General features: G+C 39.7%; 1 protein-coding gene across 2 annotated transcripts in view; it reads left to right on the top strand.

The window, feature by feature from the left end:
- LOC128026947 (neuroligin-3) overlaps positions 1–2,682 on the top strand; it is a 197,254-nt gene extending 194,572 nt beyond the window's left edge. For both annotated transcript variants that reach the window (XM_052614249.1, XM_052614248.1), the window contains one exon: positions 544–2,682. In XM_052614249.1, coding sequence (XP_052470209.1) covers positions 544–1,396 — 853 coding nt within the window. In that variant the 3' untranslated portion in view covers positions 1,397–2,682. The remainder of the gene's footprint in view (positions 1–543) is intronic.
- Positions 2,683–18,197: the final 15,515 nt, after the last annotated feature.

The following is an 18,197-nucleotide window of genomic DNA, read 5'->3' as shown; positions in this document are numbered from 1 at the left end:
CAAACTTGATTAACTAAACTCTGCAGGATAGTGGCACGTTGCGAACAGGATTGGACACCCCTGCTTTAGTATATCCAGAGGTTGAGGGGTCTTGAAGAGCACAGCAATGCTGAATTTAATGGTAATGAACCAGTACCCCAGGAGTTGAGTTTAACAGTCCTGCTTGAAGATGTCCTGTCATTTACGAAACACAGAAGATGTTGTGCAGCTTCTCTTTTTCATACAGTAAACACATTATTTTCAAAAACTCATTTTGGTTAAAAAAATGGTGAGAAAACCATGTCATGAAACCAGTATCGTGAATCGTATCGCATCCTTTGGAGTGAATTATTACATCCCCACTGTGTGCTTTCACTCAGAAAAAGCAGAACAACTTATTTAGTATCCATCAAATTACGCAGGCTTGGAACAACATGATTGTGAATAAATAATGAAAGAATTTTCACTTTTGAGTGAAGTGTTGCTTGAACTTCTAGCAATAACACTCTACATGAATCAACTTCTCAGCTTAGTTTATTAATCTTTCTTCTGTTTGTTTTGCAGAGATCCCAACAAACCAGTGCCTCAGGATACCAAGTTCATCCACACTAAAGCCAATCGCTTCGAAGAGGTAGCCTGGTCCAAATACAATCCTCAAGACCAGCTGTACCTGCACATCGGCCTCAAGCCACGAGTCCGGGATCACTACCGCGCCACTAAAGTGGCGTTCTGGAAGCACCTGGTCCCTCATCTGTACAACCTTCACGACATGTTCCACTACACCTCCACCACCACCAAAGTGCCACCACCCGAGACCACTCAGAACTCCCTGTCCACCAAACGTCCCAACGGCAAAGTCTGGCCGTTCAACACCAAGCGGCCTCCGATGTCTCCAGCGTACAACAGCGAGAGCGGGAAGGAGCAGTGGAACGGAGAAGAGGAACCAGGCCCTCTGGTGGTGGAGAACCCACGGGATTACTCCACCGAGCTGAGCGTAACCATCGCAGTGGGAGCTTCTCTGCTGTTCCTCAATGTTCTGGCGTTCGCCGCTCTCTACTACCGCAAGGATAAGCGCCGACAGGAGCAGCACCCACAACCCACCTCGCCACGGGCCACCACCACCAATGATGTGAACCGGCACGCCCCTGAAGAAGAGATCATGTCCCTGCAGGTCAACCAGACGCACCACGAGTGCGACGCAGGGCCGCCCGGTGACCCGTTACGGCTCGCTTCACTTCCCGATTACGGGCTGTCTCTGCGGCGCTCGCCTGATGATATCCCACTCATGACGCCCAACACCATAACCATGATTCCCAACTCGCTAGTGGGCATGCCCAACCTACATCCCTACAACACCTTCACAGCGGGCTTCAACTCCACCGGCCTGCCACACTCCCACTCCACCACGCGTGTATAGCTTTTATGGCCATCCGACAAAGAGAGGGATGTGGGGAAAGTCTTCGGTTCTCATGAAAACATTGAAGTGAAAGGAAGGGGGTTCAGGACGATGACGGAAACAAGAATAGACTTTTGCAAAAAGCAGTGACAAGTTCTTTCCAGATGTCAAGTTGTGCAAACCTGCCAAAACAGAACTGCTCTCTTTCCTTTGAAAAGGGATGAGCGTTTCGAGCAGTATTTTTTCTAATCATCGTTTAAAAAATAATGCCTTTTTATGCAGAATCGGGCAAATCACTTTTTTCTTGAATAAATAACAAAAAAACAAAGGAAAGTGCATTTTATTTCCCTTTACAGTCTTTTGTGGGAAACACGTTTCAAAACAGTGGCCTCTAAGGTGACATCTGCATAATATTGTTTGCTTTGCTTTTCAATTTCTTTTCAATGCCTTATAAAAAGCTGTTTTTTTTTTCTTCTTAATTTGACGATCTTTCCCTGAGATGTGTTTGTGTGGAACGTAGGGATCTGACTTGAGACAAACGACAAATATGGACACGGCTGGATTGAAATGGTAACTGCAACTCGTTTTCCAGTTGCATAACCACACGTGGTGTTTTAACCGTTTTTTTCTTGGTTCCACTGAAAATCTTTAGTTTGAAACTTTTTCATCGGACAAGACTGCAGATAAAGACTTTTAAAGTTACTGTAATTGTTTTGTTTAAAGAAAAGTGCATCTTTTACAGCAAAATTAGCTATGGCTCCTGCGTCAGAGCACTGTTTGACTGGTGTGTGTGTGTGTGTGTGTGTGTGTGTGTGTGTGTGTGTGTGTGTGTGTGTGAGAGAGGTTCTGAGTATAAAAGTGAGTATTTGAGTTGAGTGTGTGTGTGTGTGTTTGATTGCCTTTGCCATGTTTTCGGTTAAATATTTGTGTGATGGGATGTGGGGGGTTATTTACCACTACGTTGATTTTGTTCACCATAAGTAGTGTTTCAGCTGCGTCTATTGTCATCTGTCTTTGCGAAATATAACTTTTTGTTATTTTTAAAAAGTGACATGTCTAATTTTGCTTAAGAATTACAAAATAAATCTATTATTTTACATGCAAGAGAAAACAATAGCTTAAGATTGAACTGAACTAACTGAAATGATTCCATTGACTTTGTAAGCGTTTCTCTCGACTGGAGACAGTGGCCTCTTAACACTGAAGAACCTGACTTCAGTGTAGACCTGTGTTTCTTTAAATATATATAAATATGGGCATACATACATATATGTATAGGGCTTTTATGAAGATTATGCTCCCATTGACCTGAAAGTGTAAATGACCATTATTATCAATTATTAGGCTGAAAGCACCAATATTCAAAGGGCAGAGCATTTGGTCCTCTACAGCATAATCTGAGGTCACAACAAGTGTCTTTGTAATAGCTCTATATGTATATTTATGTATAAATATATTTAATATTTATTTATGTATACCAGATGTATACATGCTGATTGTGCCATGTGCCAAATTAAACCATAAATCTGGAGAAGAAAATGGTTTTCATAAAACTTTTTACACATATATATATATATATATATACATCATTTAGATTTTTAAACAACTCTATCACAGTTAAATGAATATTTCCTATCTGATTTATGTTTCTTAATATATTAAGAGTTTTAATAAAATTATGGGTGGAATTCAGAGTAATATGCTAAATCGGGCATCTGTAACGTCATTTTACAGTACGATCAGCACAGAAAACAAATATGAATATCCTTACATCATGGAATGTAACAAAAATAAATAACAATTTGATTTCATGTGGAGGGGTGCCCAGGGAAATACCAATAAATACAAAAATATTTATAATACTATTATATATATTTTGGTATATACGTTTTGTATATAAGTGTACTTTTAAAAATGATGTGAAATCAGCACTCTTCACAATATCTCAAACCCCCTCCATCCCAAGCACCAGGGTACAGCATTTATCTACAATTCTGACCTTAAAACTCACATTACATTGAACTGTTTTTTAAATCAATGTCTCTTCTTCACCTAACAGGTTCTCTGTAGATGTCCAAGATTAAACCTGGTTCACTGCTGTTCGATATTTGGCTGTGTTAGGCCTAAAAACCTAAGCGAGAATGTCAATGCAAATTTTAAAAACAATGAGCTTTTTTTTTAGCTGTAATGAAGAATAAATCCCATGCCTCTGCCTCTGTGGTTAAAAGGCTCTTGAAACTAACTTGACTAATCAGCAGATGAGAGTATTTATTACTCATGTGGGTGTTTAAAGATGTTTTGATGGCAGCTGTTTAATCACTCATATCAGCTTTTGATCCCAGATTGACTGAAGTAATAACACACAACAACATACATCATGGAAATTTCCACAGGAGCAGCTGGGTTTCCTCAGATGAACGTGATGCAGAGAGGGGTTATATATTACAGACGGCACGGATATGAGCACTTGGGGTCACCAGACAGACACCTGCTTGAAAATCTACTGATTAAAGAACTCGGGTGTCACGGGAAACCTGAAGAATAGGCATAAGTATGACATTAAACGAGATTTTAGGCCGTGCAGTGAAGCAATTTGATTGTAGCTTTGTTCGCTTGAGCATGTACCTGCCGTTGAGGAAATGACTTTAGCTCCTAGGCTGGAAGCCGCGCTGCATAACATCTTCTCCTCTGTGTCTTAAGTGCTGCTCTCATAAATCGAATGATTTTTCATGCTCTGCTCTGCTCCTCTGGCATCCTCCCGTTCTGTAGCTCTGAAAGGGTCTAATGCACAGTAGAAATGAATATGATATTTCCATTAATTAGATGGCCCATTTTCTGATTAAACACATTTTTCTAGCAACATCTACATATTTTACTGTGTTTAGAATGGCATTTTTGAGAATATTAGAGCTTGATAATGATCTTGCGCTAATGCACACAATGTTCCCTCATATCTGACTCCAGTCTGTGCTAAGAGAAACACCTCAGGTTTTATATCGTTTTTTTCTTTGGGACCTGTTAATATGGTTTGCTTTCTGGTCTGCTTTAGTCAAAGATTCCATCCTCGGGTCTCTGTGAGATTCTGGTCTGGTCCTAACCAAGTGAAACTACATGGCTAAACTCTCTAATATTACATCTCTCCTCAGCAATCCAAGTGATTTCAGGTATCATTTGTGTCTGTTGCCATGAACCTGTGCAGACATGTTTCATTTACATTTAGAGGGTATGTGCAATAATAATAGTAATAGTTACCTTGGAAAGCAGCACTTAAAGAGGTAACAGTCGCAAAGACTCATTCCTGCTGAGCAGACATATATAGTCTGCTGTTTTTAAAGGATGTGTATGTATACGTGTACATCTCCCTTGATGACTGGACTTTCTTCTGAGAACTGCAACTAGAGAAGTCAGAGATATATTACTGTCTTGTAGTTAAAAAAAGGTTTAACTATGATCTACTATTACTTCATTTTAGAAATAATAACAAAAGGAGTATGGATGGTTTCCATCACATTGGGACTTGAGGGCCTTAACTGGAAGGATGACAGCATTTAAGCATTGCTCTTTCTCTTTTCCTCCCTCCCTCTCGCTCATAAAACTGTACCTCATAAAATAGTTTTAAAGATGATTAGCTGCGGTATTGCTTTAAGGGCTATACAGTATCGGTGGAACAGACTATTAAGGAAGTGCAGGAGATCCACACTAATTGCGCTCACAAGGTAATACACATTAAATAGAGCTAATAGCACGTGTTATAAGGTGTTAAAGAGGAGATCTCAACCATGACAAGTTAACAGCACATTTTAATCTTATTAACCTCGTGTGCTGTGCCAACTCCGACTGGGACGGCTGCATACAAACATTAAAATGATCTTGCAGGTAATTGCAAGAATAACGGCATGTTTCATATTAATTGAAGACAGCGAAGCGGTCAAATAGAACTAATGCATGTTGAGTGATGTGTGGATGTAATAATTGTGAACGACCTCCCAATGAGACACATAAGGCTTTGGCTTCAATTTGAGCTTTTATTGAAAACAGCACCCAAAAGTGGGGATTTTAACATGAATCCATCCATTCACCTCCAGTATTTTTATTCATTTTACAATTAAATAAATAATAATAAGTCCTGCATGCATCATTAGAGAAAAGTCTGGTGAATATCATAATAATCATATATAGATTATTAAATGCTATTAGGTCAATGCATTTTTTGATAACTTAAATGTGCACAAATAAACTGTTTGCAATGAGACCTTTAACATGCATTTAGAAATTCAGTTGGGTGATGATTGATACTATATACTTTATTTAGCCTAAATAATTAAGTCTAAAGGTGAGGATGGACCACATGTTTGAATATGTCTAGTGTTTTCTTGTAAACGCTATTTCCAGAAAGCTCTAGTTTGTAGTAGATTAAATTTTACTACTTTGAGTCGTTCGGAAGAAATGAATAACAATTTTTCCTTTCAATTCTTTACATTATTTGCTTTATATGAGTTGACCAGGCCTCTTCTGCACTCTCCTGCTCTTTCTTTCATTCCCTTCAGATGACGTGCTCTGTCTTTTCATCTTCAGAGTAAACGGAGTGAGAATTAATACCCTGAACAGACAATCCTGACCTCAGTGCTATTATATGGTAAAGAACAAATATCATTATCATCATGTCATTATCTCTAGTTCCAGATGCCTTAGAGCTGATTTGAGCTGAAGTCTAAACCCTAAATGAGATCTAGTGAGCGCACATTGAAACGAAAGGAATATGGCCTTAAAGAAAGCTACATTTTCAAGTGGTGCTCCCTTGATTCATTAAATTCATTACATTTTTGCTAAACAGTAACAAGTGGTTTTCATATATTCTTTGTGTTTATAACTGACATATGTTTGTAGTTGACATCTGTTTAAGTATTTTGTTGAAATTCACATGATTAGATATGATTTGATTTACTTTACTCTGTTTAGTTTACACGTATACAATCTCTCAAAGTCTCATTGATTTTATTGCAGGTTTTACGAGGTTTAAAATCAGTTCGGGCATCCTAAGAAGCTTTAACGAGATTTCTATTACTTTCTATTATTTTGGATGCATCTACATTTGGAATGATAACAAGGTTAGCATGCAAAAATAATTTTTAAAAGAACAATAATAATAGTCACCTTTTATAGTGCTTTTAACAATACAGCTCCCAGATACTGCACCAATTATAAGAAATTCAGATTATTAATAGCATGGCTGATGGCACGTAAAAACATGTCTGCTGGCAATGTTAACCTATTTATTAGGTTTAAATCCATGCTTATAATTTGTCCTTGTTGAAAGAACTCAGAACAGCTGCTCACTCAAATACATGGCCGCTGGCAATCCAGAAGGTCTAATAAATGATGTACAGTATGATATACTCCTGCATTGTACCTCCAGTAATATGGCATATAATGAAGGAAAATGGCAAGTTAGCCTTTGACCTCACAGCCCCCATTCCAAAAATATGTCCCCTTATCTGGAAATGCATTTTTTTCTGTGGCCCTCAAGCATGCAGCTGAAAAAACAGTCTGAGTCAAAGTCATCCAGACTTTCTGCTGCTCCAGCCATTATTTTCACACTGTCACACACTGCAGTGCACTTCATTACAGAGATGCCTGCATCTCAAAGTAACACTGTTATTGCACATCTATTCCATATAAGCCGATCAATTCCATTTAAATCTTGTGTCACATCTGAGCATCATCATATCTAATAATTAGAGCTTCTATAGAACTCTGTCATGTTAAACACCTGATGTTAATTTGATATGAATGAAAATAAGGCTATGGGAGACAGTTAATTCAAAAATAAAAAGAATAACTCCTCTAGACTAGTGGTTTTAAACCTTTCCGAGGCCAATAAAATATTTTTACAGCATGGCATTAACTATAGAGAAATGCATGTCACTGTAAAACAAAATGAGTTCAGTTGAGGAAACTAAATGTCACAAATACATTTAAGTTAAGAAAACAATGGTTTTGAGTACTGTAAACTTATTTCATTTGAGTTTACTAAAATAATATTTCCTGAAACACAACTAAACTCCACTCAAAAGATTTTATGTTGCTGAAACTTAATTGTATTGATTAGAGCCATTTCATTTAATAATGTTGTCTCCACTCTCTTGTAGTTGCTTGCTAGCAACTTAGCAAGCTAAAGCATGTGTGTTAATACTGCAAGACACCATCATCACTGCATCAGTAAGCACTTACTACTTCTAAACAAAACCAGCGGGTAAGTCGATCCACCCACTGTATCTTGGCAGCTGTGCACTTTTACTGTCATGTGAAAATGTAATTTGGAACCAGACTGTGAAAAGGAGAATAACACGGGAGGATTGGAAGGCACCAATTTATTTAAAAAACTGTTTAGGATGGTCAATGTAAAAAAAATTGCATAACAGATGTATCCAGGTCAAAAATATGTATGATACATATAGGTGATTTATTTAGCAACATATAAAACCATTCAAATCATTTATCAAAATATGAACTTGAATTGCTAAGCTAGCTAGCTTTTTATTTTATTTTATTGCAGCTATGGGGAAAAGTGAGCCAATTGCTTTGGGGTAAATTGAGCCTGTACCTACTGGCCTGTTCAACGATTCAGAAAAGTTACCATGCAAAGAAACTTTTGACTAAAATTTTAATAAGACTCAGAGACATTTATCACTTAAGAAGCCAAATTTTTAAAATCCTTTATCATTCATTGATGCATTCTGATCATTTAAAATGATAGGAAACATCCTGAAATTACTTTAATTAAACTTCTTCTTCATTTCCCCTTGAGGACCACCACTAAGTAAAAAAAAAAGCCTCATCTTACCCCACTCTCCCCAATAGCTATAGTCTTAACATGCTTTGGACTTAAAGGGGGGGGTGAAATGCTCGTTTTCACTCAATCTCCTGTTAATCTGGAGTACCTATAGAGTACTATTGCATCCTTCATATCTCCAAAAACTCTTTAGTTTTATTATATTTATAAGAGAAAAATAGTCTGTACCGTTTTTTCCCAGGAAAAACACGAGCGACTGGAGGCGTGACGTGTGGGCGGAGCTAAAGAATCACGAGCGCCAGTAGGCTTTTGCGTTGAGAGCATCCAAAACAAACCATGGCTAACAGTCAGATTCAGTGTATATTTATGATCCAGAATCAGACCCAGAGGCTGAAATTTAACAAGAGCAGCATCAGCAACGACGTCTCTATGTGGTATGTACTGAAACTGTATATATTTGCTTAGCGGTTTTGGAAAATGACTAAGTTCCACTTTATGTCATCTTTTTTTTTTTTTTAAGCTGTACATGTGGAAAGTGTAGTTTGATGACAACATCGCATGTTGTTTACTTGATGTGCTTACGCGCCGATAGCTAAGTTAACAAAACAGAGATATTTGAAGCAGTTTTACTCACCGCATGCGGTTCCAACACACGATCGTGACCCTTTTTCATTGGGATTGCATTATCCTTAAGAAATAAACGATGTGCAAATCCGGCGTCAAATTGGGCCTTGTTTGTAAAACAAGCATCTTCGAAATGCAGGGAACAAACACAAACACTTGCACAACTCCGTTGATGCTCTGTAAAAATAAACTCCGTCCACTGGTCCCTTAATGCTGTTTTTTTTTTTTGGTAATCTGTGCAGGGTTGTCTAGCCCTGGCAACCAAAAACACACTTCTTTTGTGACATTTCGCTCTCTCGCTCTACAGGCGCGCGCGCGCTCTTCCGGCAGAAGTGCCCTTAGGACCCATATAAGGAAATTCCGCTCCAAAATCTGATGCAACAAATTCAACTTGAGTTCTGCATAATATAATCAGTTACTGAGCTCACTTTTTTTCTTAGTGCATTGAACTTACAGTAAAACTTTAATTAATTAACTCATTTCATTTAATAAATTTGACTGTAAGGTTTTACGGTGATTCTATGTGTTTTTCAGGTCTAGTAAATCAGACTACCTCATAAATCCATTGTTCCTGCACAGTGGGAATCCTGGTTCTTCCCACGGTTGAGGGGAAAGTAAATTACGATTTATTTATTACTATTTGTTGTTGTTTTTGCTTATTTTAATTGCTTGGTTTGCCTTACTTTAAATCATTTTAATCATCTTGAGCAGGCCTGTCGCGACAAGGCAGGCAAACCAAGCAATTGCTTCAAGACAACGCCTGGTTAAGAATAAAATGCAACGACACTGTTTGAGCGCCCCTTTCATTGTCAATGCAGTAACGTGTAATGACACTGTTATCGGGATCCCCCTCAAGGGGGCCCCTCTCAGTAGTCCCGAACAGCAGCCAGCCTACACGTGATCTCTGCTACCGGCAAAATACAAAACCTCCCCGGCAGTCATGAAGCGGAATTATGCTTCAGAAAGCCAGAAGAGAAAGGAGGATAAGAAAAAAAAAAAAAAAAAAAAAGATAGTGGTAAGTGATAAATTACACTGGATATAATAGCTCTACCTGTAGGTCTTGTACAAATGGTGTAATTTTGCAGCAAGTAGGCCCTTACGAAAAATAACCATGGTTTTATTATAGTAAAACTGTAGTAACCCATGGTTTTTTGGCGTATTGACTTCCATTTGTAAAACCACAGATTTACTACAAATACCATGGTTAAACTATGGTAAATATAGCAAAACCATGGTTAATTTGTGGTTACCATGGTTTAACTACAGTAACCATGGTTTTTTGGTTTTATTTGTAGTAAAACCATGGTTAATTTTCGTAAGGGCTAGCAAAAATATGTTTATGTTAGCTACCTGCCTGAGGGCAAATGCTGCTTGTAACGAACAGTTAGTGCAATTTTGTTTTTCGAAAGGAAGGAATATGGTTACTGTAACATGTTTTTTAACGGGATGAGGAAGACGCAGAACAGAAATCGCTTACTGCAAAGAAGTCAGCAGTGTTTTGATTTGAGGGCGAGGGCAAATGTAAAGAGAACGTCGTGGCGTGTGTCGATTTTGAATGAATGAATTAAAAAAAGGTCATTGCACTTACATCAAATCACGATATGTACTAATATCTGTAAATATTAAGCCGGAAAAGTCTATTTAAATATGAATCCTGCATGTTCTGCTCGTCTCTGTTAATGAATGGAGCAGAAGCGCGACTTCCTTTACACTGAAGCGCACGTGACGCTCGCGGTAATTTCAGCATCTGCTGTCTCACTAAAGACGTGAACACATGAACAACATCTCCAGAACTGCTCTGACAGTCACTTCATGAGCATTTGAGCGTTTGATTTGAATAAATGGTACGTCAACCCGTCAAAATAAAAGTCCTGTTTTAGACAAGTATTTGCCAGAGATGTATTACTATTGTTCAGCAGAACATAGCCTACTCCTAAAAAAAAATCTAACTTTTTTTTTTTTTTAAGGTTTAATCAAACAAAATTTCTTCCATGTTTTATTTTTAATAGTAAATCCCATTTGTTTACCAAAAAGTTAAGTTTGCTTAATTTCAATAATTTAAATATAAATTAAATTAATGTTTAATGTTTAATGTTTAATGTGCATCTCAGAAAATGCTCTATTTAAAACCCCAACTGAATGGCACTTAAATTCACTTAATTCATCTGTCAACTTTATTGTCATTGTTCACAGTACAATACATAATTATAGCTGATATCCTGCACAGCCCAGAGTTTAAACTGATAAGTGTGTGCTGTCATATTATTGCAAATCACTATTGAATTCTCACCAAACTATTTTTTCAAACAGTATTTGCACTGTAAACCTTTTTTATTTATATAAAGTGTGGGTGAACTTAAACTGTATGGCTATGCTGTGGTTCCTGTAGGCTTTGCGTGCGTGCAGGGGTCGGGGGGCCTCTATGTCCATTTTGCTTGGGGCCCCCAAATTCCTTCAAACGGCCCTGATCTTGAGGCCTTCTTGAGAGTTTTCTGAGGCCCTCTTGTGTGCACCGTCCCACTGACTGAGAACCACTGCTCATATATATTGCAGTTCTACTTAGTTTTACAGATGCTTTACAGGAAAACAATCTTTCATCTCTCTCAATCTCTCTCTGTCTCTCTCTCTCTCACACACACACACACGCGCGCACACATATACACACATATGCAAAATAGAACGGCATTTGCAAGCTTTGACCATGAGATGGCAGTGACACAAATGGTTTAACACCAAATATGAATGAATAACTGCCACAACATGCTTAACACTTTAATACTATTGCTAAATATTATTACTAAATAAAAAAATATCGAATTATAAAAATAAAATAAAAAAGTTTTATTATTTCTCAGAATACTTTAATATTTAATGAATTGATTAAGACTACCAGTCCTGGACACCCATGTTATAGAATGCTTTAGATGTGTCTCTAATTAAAACACCTGATCCATTAGCTTCTGCGTGTGTTGAATAGGAAGCCATCTGAAACATTTTGGGAGGTCGGTCTCGAGGTCTGGAGTTGAGAAACATTATTCCAAAGGACAACATAAAAGACTTTGAGCACACAAGGCTGACATTCTTTTGGAGTAGTGTTTACCTGAAAGATTTCTTGTTCTTCCTGTTCCAGACAGCAGCATTTGCAGCAGTGTGGTTAAACATTTGCTGATACATTCATCTGTTTTCACAGTAGCATTTCGTGCCATATTCCAACTCTGTTCTTGCTGTCGTGTTGACAGAACAGATAACCTGCTCGTCTGACTATCCAGGGAGAAAAATGAGTTTGTATTGTTTGTCTTTGAATTACCCTGACTTCTTAATTGGTTTGGTTGGCATAAGCAGATTAGAGGCATGTTTCTTGGTCTACGGTTTATTTGTGTTTACCTTTACTTTTTGTGGCATAAGCAGCATGTGTTGTGTAGCGTTGCCCTGTCTTAATACAATCATTGTTTTGTGCACAGTGCAGCTCTCTAGTGTGTACTTCAGCAAAGCATTGCATCAAACAGATGACAAGCCTCTGTAAACAAAGACGCCTGGATCTATCTTGCTGGGGGGCTTCCAAAATGCACAAAACAGACACAATTTCTTGCCTACATTCTAATTAGGCAATCAGCTGAAGCATGCCTTAAAGCATCTGTTTTCTTTTGCACAAAATACCATCTACATAAGGAACCATTTCCCTTCAGTGTCTATTTGAAATGCAAAACAGGAGAGGGACAATTTGAAAGTTTTCATATCAATAGAGGTGGACGTTGTCACAGCAGTTGGGGGCCTATTCATGCTGAAATCGAGAATCGTCCATTCTGGCCAAATCTCTTTGTATATTCATAGATCGGATGCATCAGACACCCAGGTTCAGCTGGGACTGTCAGACTGTTTATCTTAAGAATCAGATTACAACTTTGCACACCAAGTGCCATATATCTTTGAATGGACTGCTTATATAGTAGTTTATTGTGCTTGGAATATTTTACTATTAACCAGTAAACATTCTTTGTTTGCTCATGTGTTATTATGGATCTATGTGATGTGACTTACAGGTTTTGGTTAGTAGACAAAAAAGAGGTGAAAATATCCCATCTATTGACGCTAAAGTGACAAACTAGAATAATACTGAGAATCGTTTTGTTTTTCCTTTTTTTTTTTTTTTTACTCAGGCTATTGTGCAACCATAGAAATGTGTGCAAATAATACAGAAACCTACAGTATATTGATGGCAGGAGTTTGAAGCGTTTTTCTTGAGAAAATTTGATATTTGAATACTCTCACAGCAGGAATACTGCCAAACTTTCTAAACCTGTATAAATGTACCATAAGTGTAATGTTGTTTAACCAATTTAAAATGGTATGTGAAAAGAAAATGGTTTTTAATTTGCTTCAAGATTCTCCATTTTAACATTCTGTCTTTGACTTTTTTCACTGGGCAAAGTGCAATTTATCATCTGCTCAGCTGTCACAAACAGAAAGACTGTAAATATCAGTGTCAAAAAAAAAAGAAAAGTAAGAGATGCCAAACGGCTGTTTCTCACGTCCCTTACAGTGCAGTTTTGACATTCAGGTCAGTCTGTTACCAAGAGCATTATGGGTCCTTCAAAAAACAACCCAAGAGGACATAAACTGAACACAATGTCCTCGCCAAAAGCGTTTAACTGTCTCGAACACAGTCTGAAAGCAAACAGTTCCTTAATGCTTACGGGAAACGTCTGAGGTTACTTATGGAACCATGGTTCCCTGAGTAGGAAACGAGACACTGTGTCCTCTAGGGGTCGCTATGGGGAAATGCCTCATTGTGACCAGTGTCTGAAGCAGACATTGAAAAAACTCCAACATGTTGGCCAGCGACAGCCCACGACATCACTACCAGTGTGTCTATAGTATAAATAGGCCCCGGGAGAACATGTCATTCAGTTCTTCATCTGAAGCTTGCGTCCAAAGCATGGCAAGAAACCTAGAGGACACAGTGTGTCGTTCCCTACTCAGGCAACCATGGTTACATTAGTAACCTGAGACGTTCCCCTTTCAAGAGAACTTCAAACTGCCTCCTGTAGGGGACACTATGGGGAACGGTATACCCATACCACCATGCTGAGGGAAGTGTAGGCCAGAACTATGAGAGCACTAAGTACCAACTCTACCATTTCCATGGGAGTTGCCCCAGGACATAAGATGGCTGTCAAAGGCCTTGGCTACATACCCAAACTTACCTGTTAGGGCCAGACTCCTAGGCCCGGGGTAGAGCTCAAAGCTTGGAATCAAGAATAGATTCCTTTGTAGGGATACGACCAAGAGCCTAGCATCATATTAAGTCATGGCCTGTTAGACATGGGCTACCGCCTGCTCTCACATAAGCTTGCTGAAGGAACTGTCTCAACAAATCCCTAGTAGCAACACTCTATTTAAATAGGTATCCTGAGGATACATAGGTGGAGCCATGCCCAAGATGACCAGGGCTTTACCAGCTCAAGAAAGGGCATGAAGCAACCATGCAAAGCCCTTACCATGTAGGATTTTAGAAAAGAACGCAGAGTACTAGCATACAAACTTACCACAGTGTGTATTTAAGAAAGTGTGCAAAGGCTTCACGTGCAAACTTACCATAATATGTATTTTAGGATACCATTCTAAGGGGCTCTTGTGACACTGTGAAAGAGCAACTCATAGATGGAATGGTGCATCCCAAAACCAATATGTTTGAAAGTCATCAACTCAATATATGGTATAATGCTGGAGTGGCTAGCAGTAAATATCTAGCTGAGGGGAGGGGAAAACACCCAGCTCTCAAATGAGAGTGGAGCTTGACCTACCACATGTTCCAATGCTGGAATGGCTACAAGTAGGTTACCTAGCTGAGGGAGCATAAACCCAGCTCTCAACGAGAGATGGGGTTCAACCTACAGCAGCATCATTAGAATCAGAAGGGAGAACAGCCCATGGAGCGAGGAATCCAACTCCTCAGAAGGGGAGAGAACTCACAATAACCCTCAATACTGAGGGTAGCGATGCTTTAAAGTTTGTAAATAGAGACACATTGGTTGAGTGTAGCCCAAGGTACTGGGGTCTAACCAACTCAGATAATGAAGCTAAACGCATAACCCTTACTATACAGGATTTCAGAAAGAGTCTTGTGTGCACACTTACCACCATGTGGAGTTAAGAAAGTTCACAGAGCTTCCTGTGTGTAGCTTCCCAAGCATTGCCAGAAGTGCTAAAACGAATGGGAGAGGCAAACTCTAATACAATCCTCTAAGGCAGTGGTTTTCAACCTGTGGTCCGCGGTGGTATTGCAGGTGGGCCGCCAATTATTTTCTGTTAATTTCCAGTCCATTCTAGGGCTGTGCGATTAAAAGAAAACATCCTAAAATCACGATTTGAGCGTGCGCATATGCCTAACTGCAGGTTCACACACTGTCTGTGATGCGCATTTTTTCTGAGCCAATGTTGACGGATCAGAGCGTTCTCACTGCGGTAAAAGGCTAGAAATAAAAACGTGCGAAAATAATTCATGTCTAACACATGAGCATAGAGTGAATTTGTTAGTGAACAGGATGCAGTTTAAGTGAGAGGACACGTTTTAAGTGTGCACACTCTCTCCTCGCAAAGCAGCGTGTATCTGAGCAAGCAGGACCGGTTTTGTGACAGAGCAAAGGAAATCTGCTGCGAACAGAGAGATTCGCACTCGTGCATTATTTTAATGTGCTTTCGCGTTATATTTATGCGCTCTCACTGCTGAGCGCATACACATACTGTATACACACTGCAAACACCTTAGGCACCGCTACAATTAATGAGCTCTATGAACAATGCATGGCAAAAAAGAAAAAAAAGTCCCTGTATACAGGATTTTTTTTTTTTTTTTTTGCCACAAGTCTATAAATTTTTTTACATCTTCACTATAGTGATAATTTTGACTTATGTCTGTTCTAGAGATGTTACAACTTTTTGATAAAGCACTGATTGGTTTTCTTTTGGAAATATGTTTCAAATTAATCCTGAATGCATTTATGACTGTAAAAGCACAATTGCAAAATTGATCAAAAAAAATCGCGATAGTTTTATTTATTTTTTTTGTCCATATCGCACAGCCATAGTTTATTCAATAAATATAGTTTAAAATCTAGCTTCTAAGTACTAAGTTATTAACCCAACAATAGTGGGGTCAGTTAATTTTTTTGAAGTGGGCCGCGCAAACATATGTGTTTGGTTGTGTAGGCCGCGAGTTGAAAAAGGTTGGGAACCACTGCTCTAAGGCAAGGGGAGCACTGCCACCTGTACTTCTTTACCTATAAATTTACCTATAGATTTACCTATAAATCTTTGTAGTGCTGTGCCGGGGGCCCGATGATTAAGAAGGCTCCTGCAGAAGCCTATGACCTGGCCGCATGACCCAGGAAGCATGAAGCCGGAACCAGGGCTATCATACCAGCTGAGCATAATATTGAGTGAAGAAACACTGAAAGTCGTATCTTCAGCACCCGGTTTCTAAATCAAGCCAAGGGTCAGGGGTGCTCTCAGAGGACCTACATTAGAAGGGACAGTAAACTACAGGTCCCAGAAGAACACTGCAAAGAAATCTCACAGTAAGATTATAAACACATAACCACCAGCACATCAATATATATATATATATATGTGTGTGTGTGTGTGTGTGTGTGTGTAGAGAAAGAGAGAGAGAGAGGATCATGCTCACCCATGCTGGTTCCTGCGCCAGGGCACCATCTTCTCTCAAGAGGCGACTCCAAAGAAGCCTTGTGAAACGACTAGGTGAAAGGAGTGGCAGGAAGCAAGTGCGAGTAATGAATATTTAATTATATGAATGACACAGTACATAAAGATGAAAACACAGATGATACTTGCCCGGGGATACACAGTCTAGGAAGATGCAGGCGATTGGAGGATCCGAAGTGCAGTGATGAGTTGGCAGCAGGAGAGGGTGACACAGGAACTGCAGGGAAGCAAGCTGAGAGGTAAGTGATGATCCGATGGTGATATGCGATCTGTGGACGGGGTTCCGGGGAGACACGGACATCCAAAACGCAGAAACACACAAGAGAGCAAAACATCAGACGAGTAACAGGAAACAACGCTCTGACAAACACAAGACGCTAGACTGAGCAATATATAGGGATGAGTAATGAGTGACAGCTGTTGCTGATGACAATTAGCAGAGATGCCCACAAGAAACAATCAGTGCTGGCACGTAACACACAGACTTCAACCACATAGTGAAAAACCCAGAGATCACAGTTTACCAACCATGACAGTAACCAAAGGAACGCCTCCTGGAGTTCCCAGAAGGGCCTACCTGCTGATTGTAATCATCAATACGGGAGTGATCCAGTATGTTCCTAGCAGGTACCCAACTCCTCTCCTCCGGACCGTAACCTTCCCAGTCCACCAAGTACTGGAATCCTCGTCCCCTCCGTCTCGAGTCCAGAATCCAATTTACCAAATAAGTTGGCTCCCCATCTAACGAGACGCGGCGGTGGGGGAACCGGGGTAGGCGGATTAATACGTGAAAAAAACACGGGCTTAATTTTGGACACATGGAAGGCGGGATGAATCCTACTGTACGCCGGACATAGTTTGAGGCGGATTGTAGCCGGACTAATGATCTTGGTGACAGGAAACAGGCCAATAAATTTGGGAGCTAATTTATTATAAACGGAGTGGAATGTTGTTAGTAGAAAGCCACACCTTTTGACCCATGACGTATACGGGAGGCTTCGACCGGTGGCGATCAGCCTTGGCCTTAGTGCGCTCCCTCATCTGGAGCAGAGTCTCGCAGGCTCTGGTCCAGGTGCGGTGGCACCTCTGGACAAACGCGTGAGCGGAGGGGACCGCGACTTCAGACTCCAGACTAGGAAAAACAGGTGGCTGGTAACCTATGCTACATTGAAACGGAGAGAGGCCCGTGGCTGACACTGGTAATGAGTTGTGAGTGTACTCCACCATAGAGAGTTGTTGGCTCCAGGAAGAAGGATTCTTGGAGACTAAACATTGCAACGTTCTCTCTAAATCCTGGTTGGCTCGCTCAGATTACCTGTTACTCTGAGAGTGATAACCCGAAGACAGACTAACCATCGCTCCTAACAATTTGCTAAATTCTTTCCAAAATTTGGAAATGTGCCACCTTCGAGAGCCGGTCCACTACGGTCAAAACGACCATCATGCCATTAGAGGGCAGGAGGGCTGTAACAAAATCTAGAGCGATATGTGACCAGGAGTCACCAGGCGTTAGGAAGGATCAAAAAGACTTGACAAAGAATTGGGTTTAATGTTTTTGGAACCCGGACGGTACGACAGAAAAAAATCAAAGCGGACGAAAAAAAGTGCCCACCGAGTCTGCCTGGAATTGAGTCTTTTGGCAGTTCTGATGAATTCTAAGTTTTTATGATCGGTCCAAA

The sequence above is a fragment of the Carassius gibelio genome, chromosome A14 (genome assembly GCF_023724105.1).
Source record: "Carassius gibelio isolate Cgi1373 ecotype wild population from Czech Republic chromosome A14, carGib1.2-hapl.c, whole genome shotgun sequence".
Classification (NCBI taxonomy): domain Eukaryota; kingdom Metazoa; phylum Chordata; class Actinopteri; order Cypriniformes; family Cyprinidae; genus Carassius; species Carassius gibelio.
The sequence above is the reverse complement of the archived record's forward strand: the minus strand, read 5'-3'. Positions and strand labels throughout refer to the sequence as shown.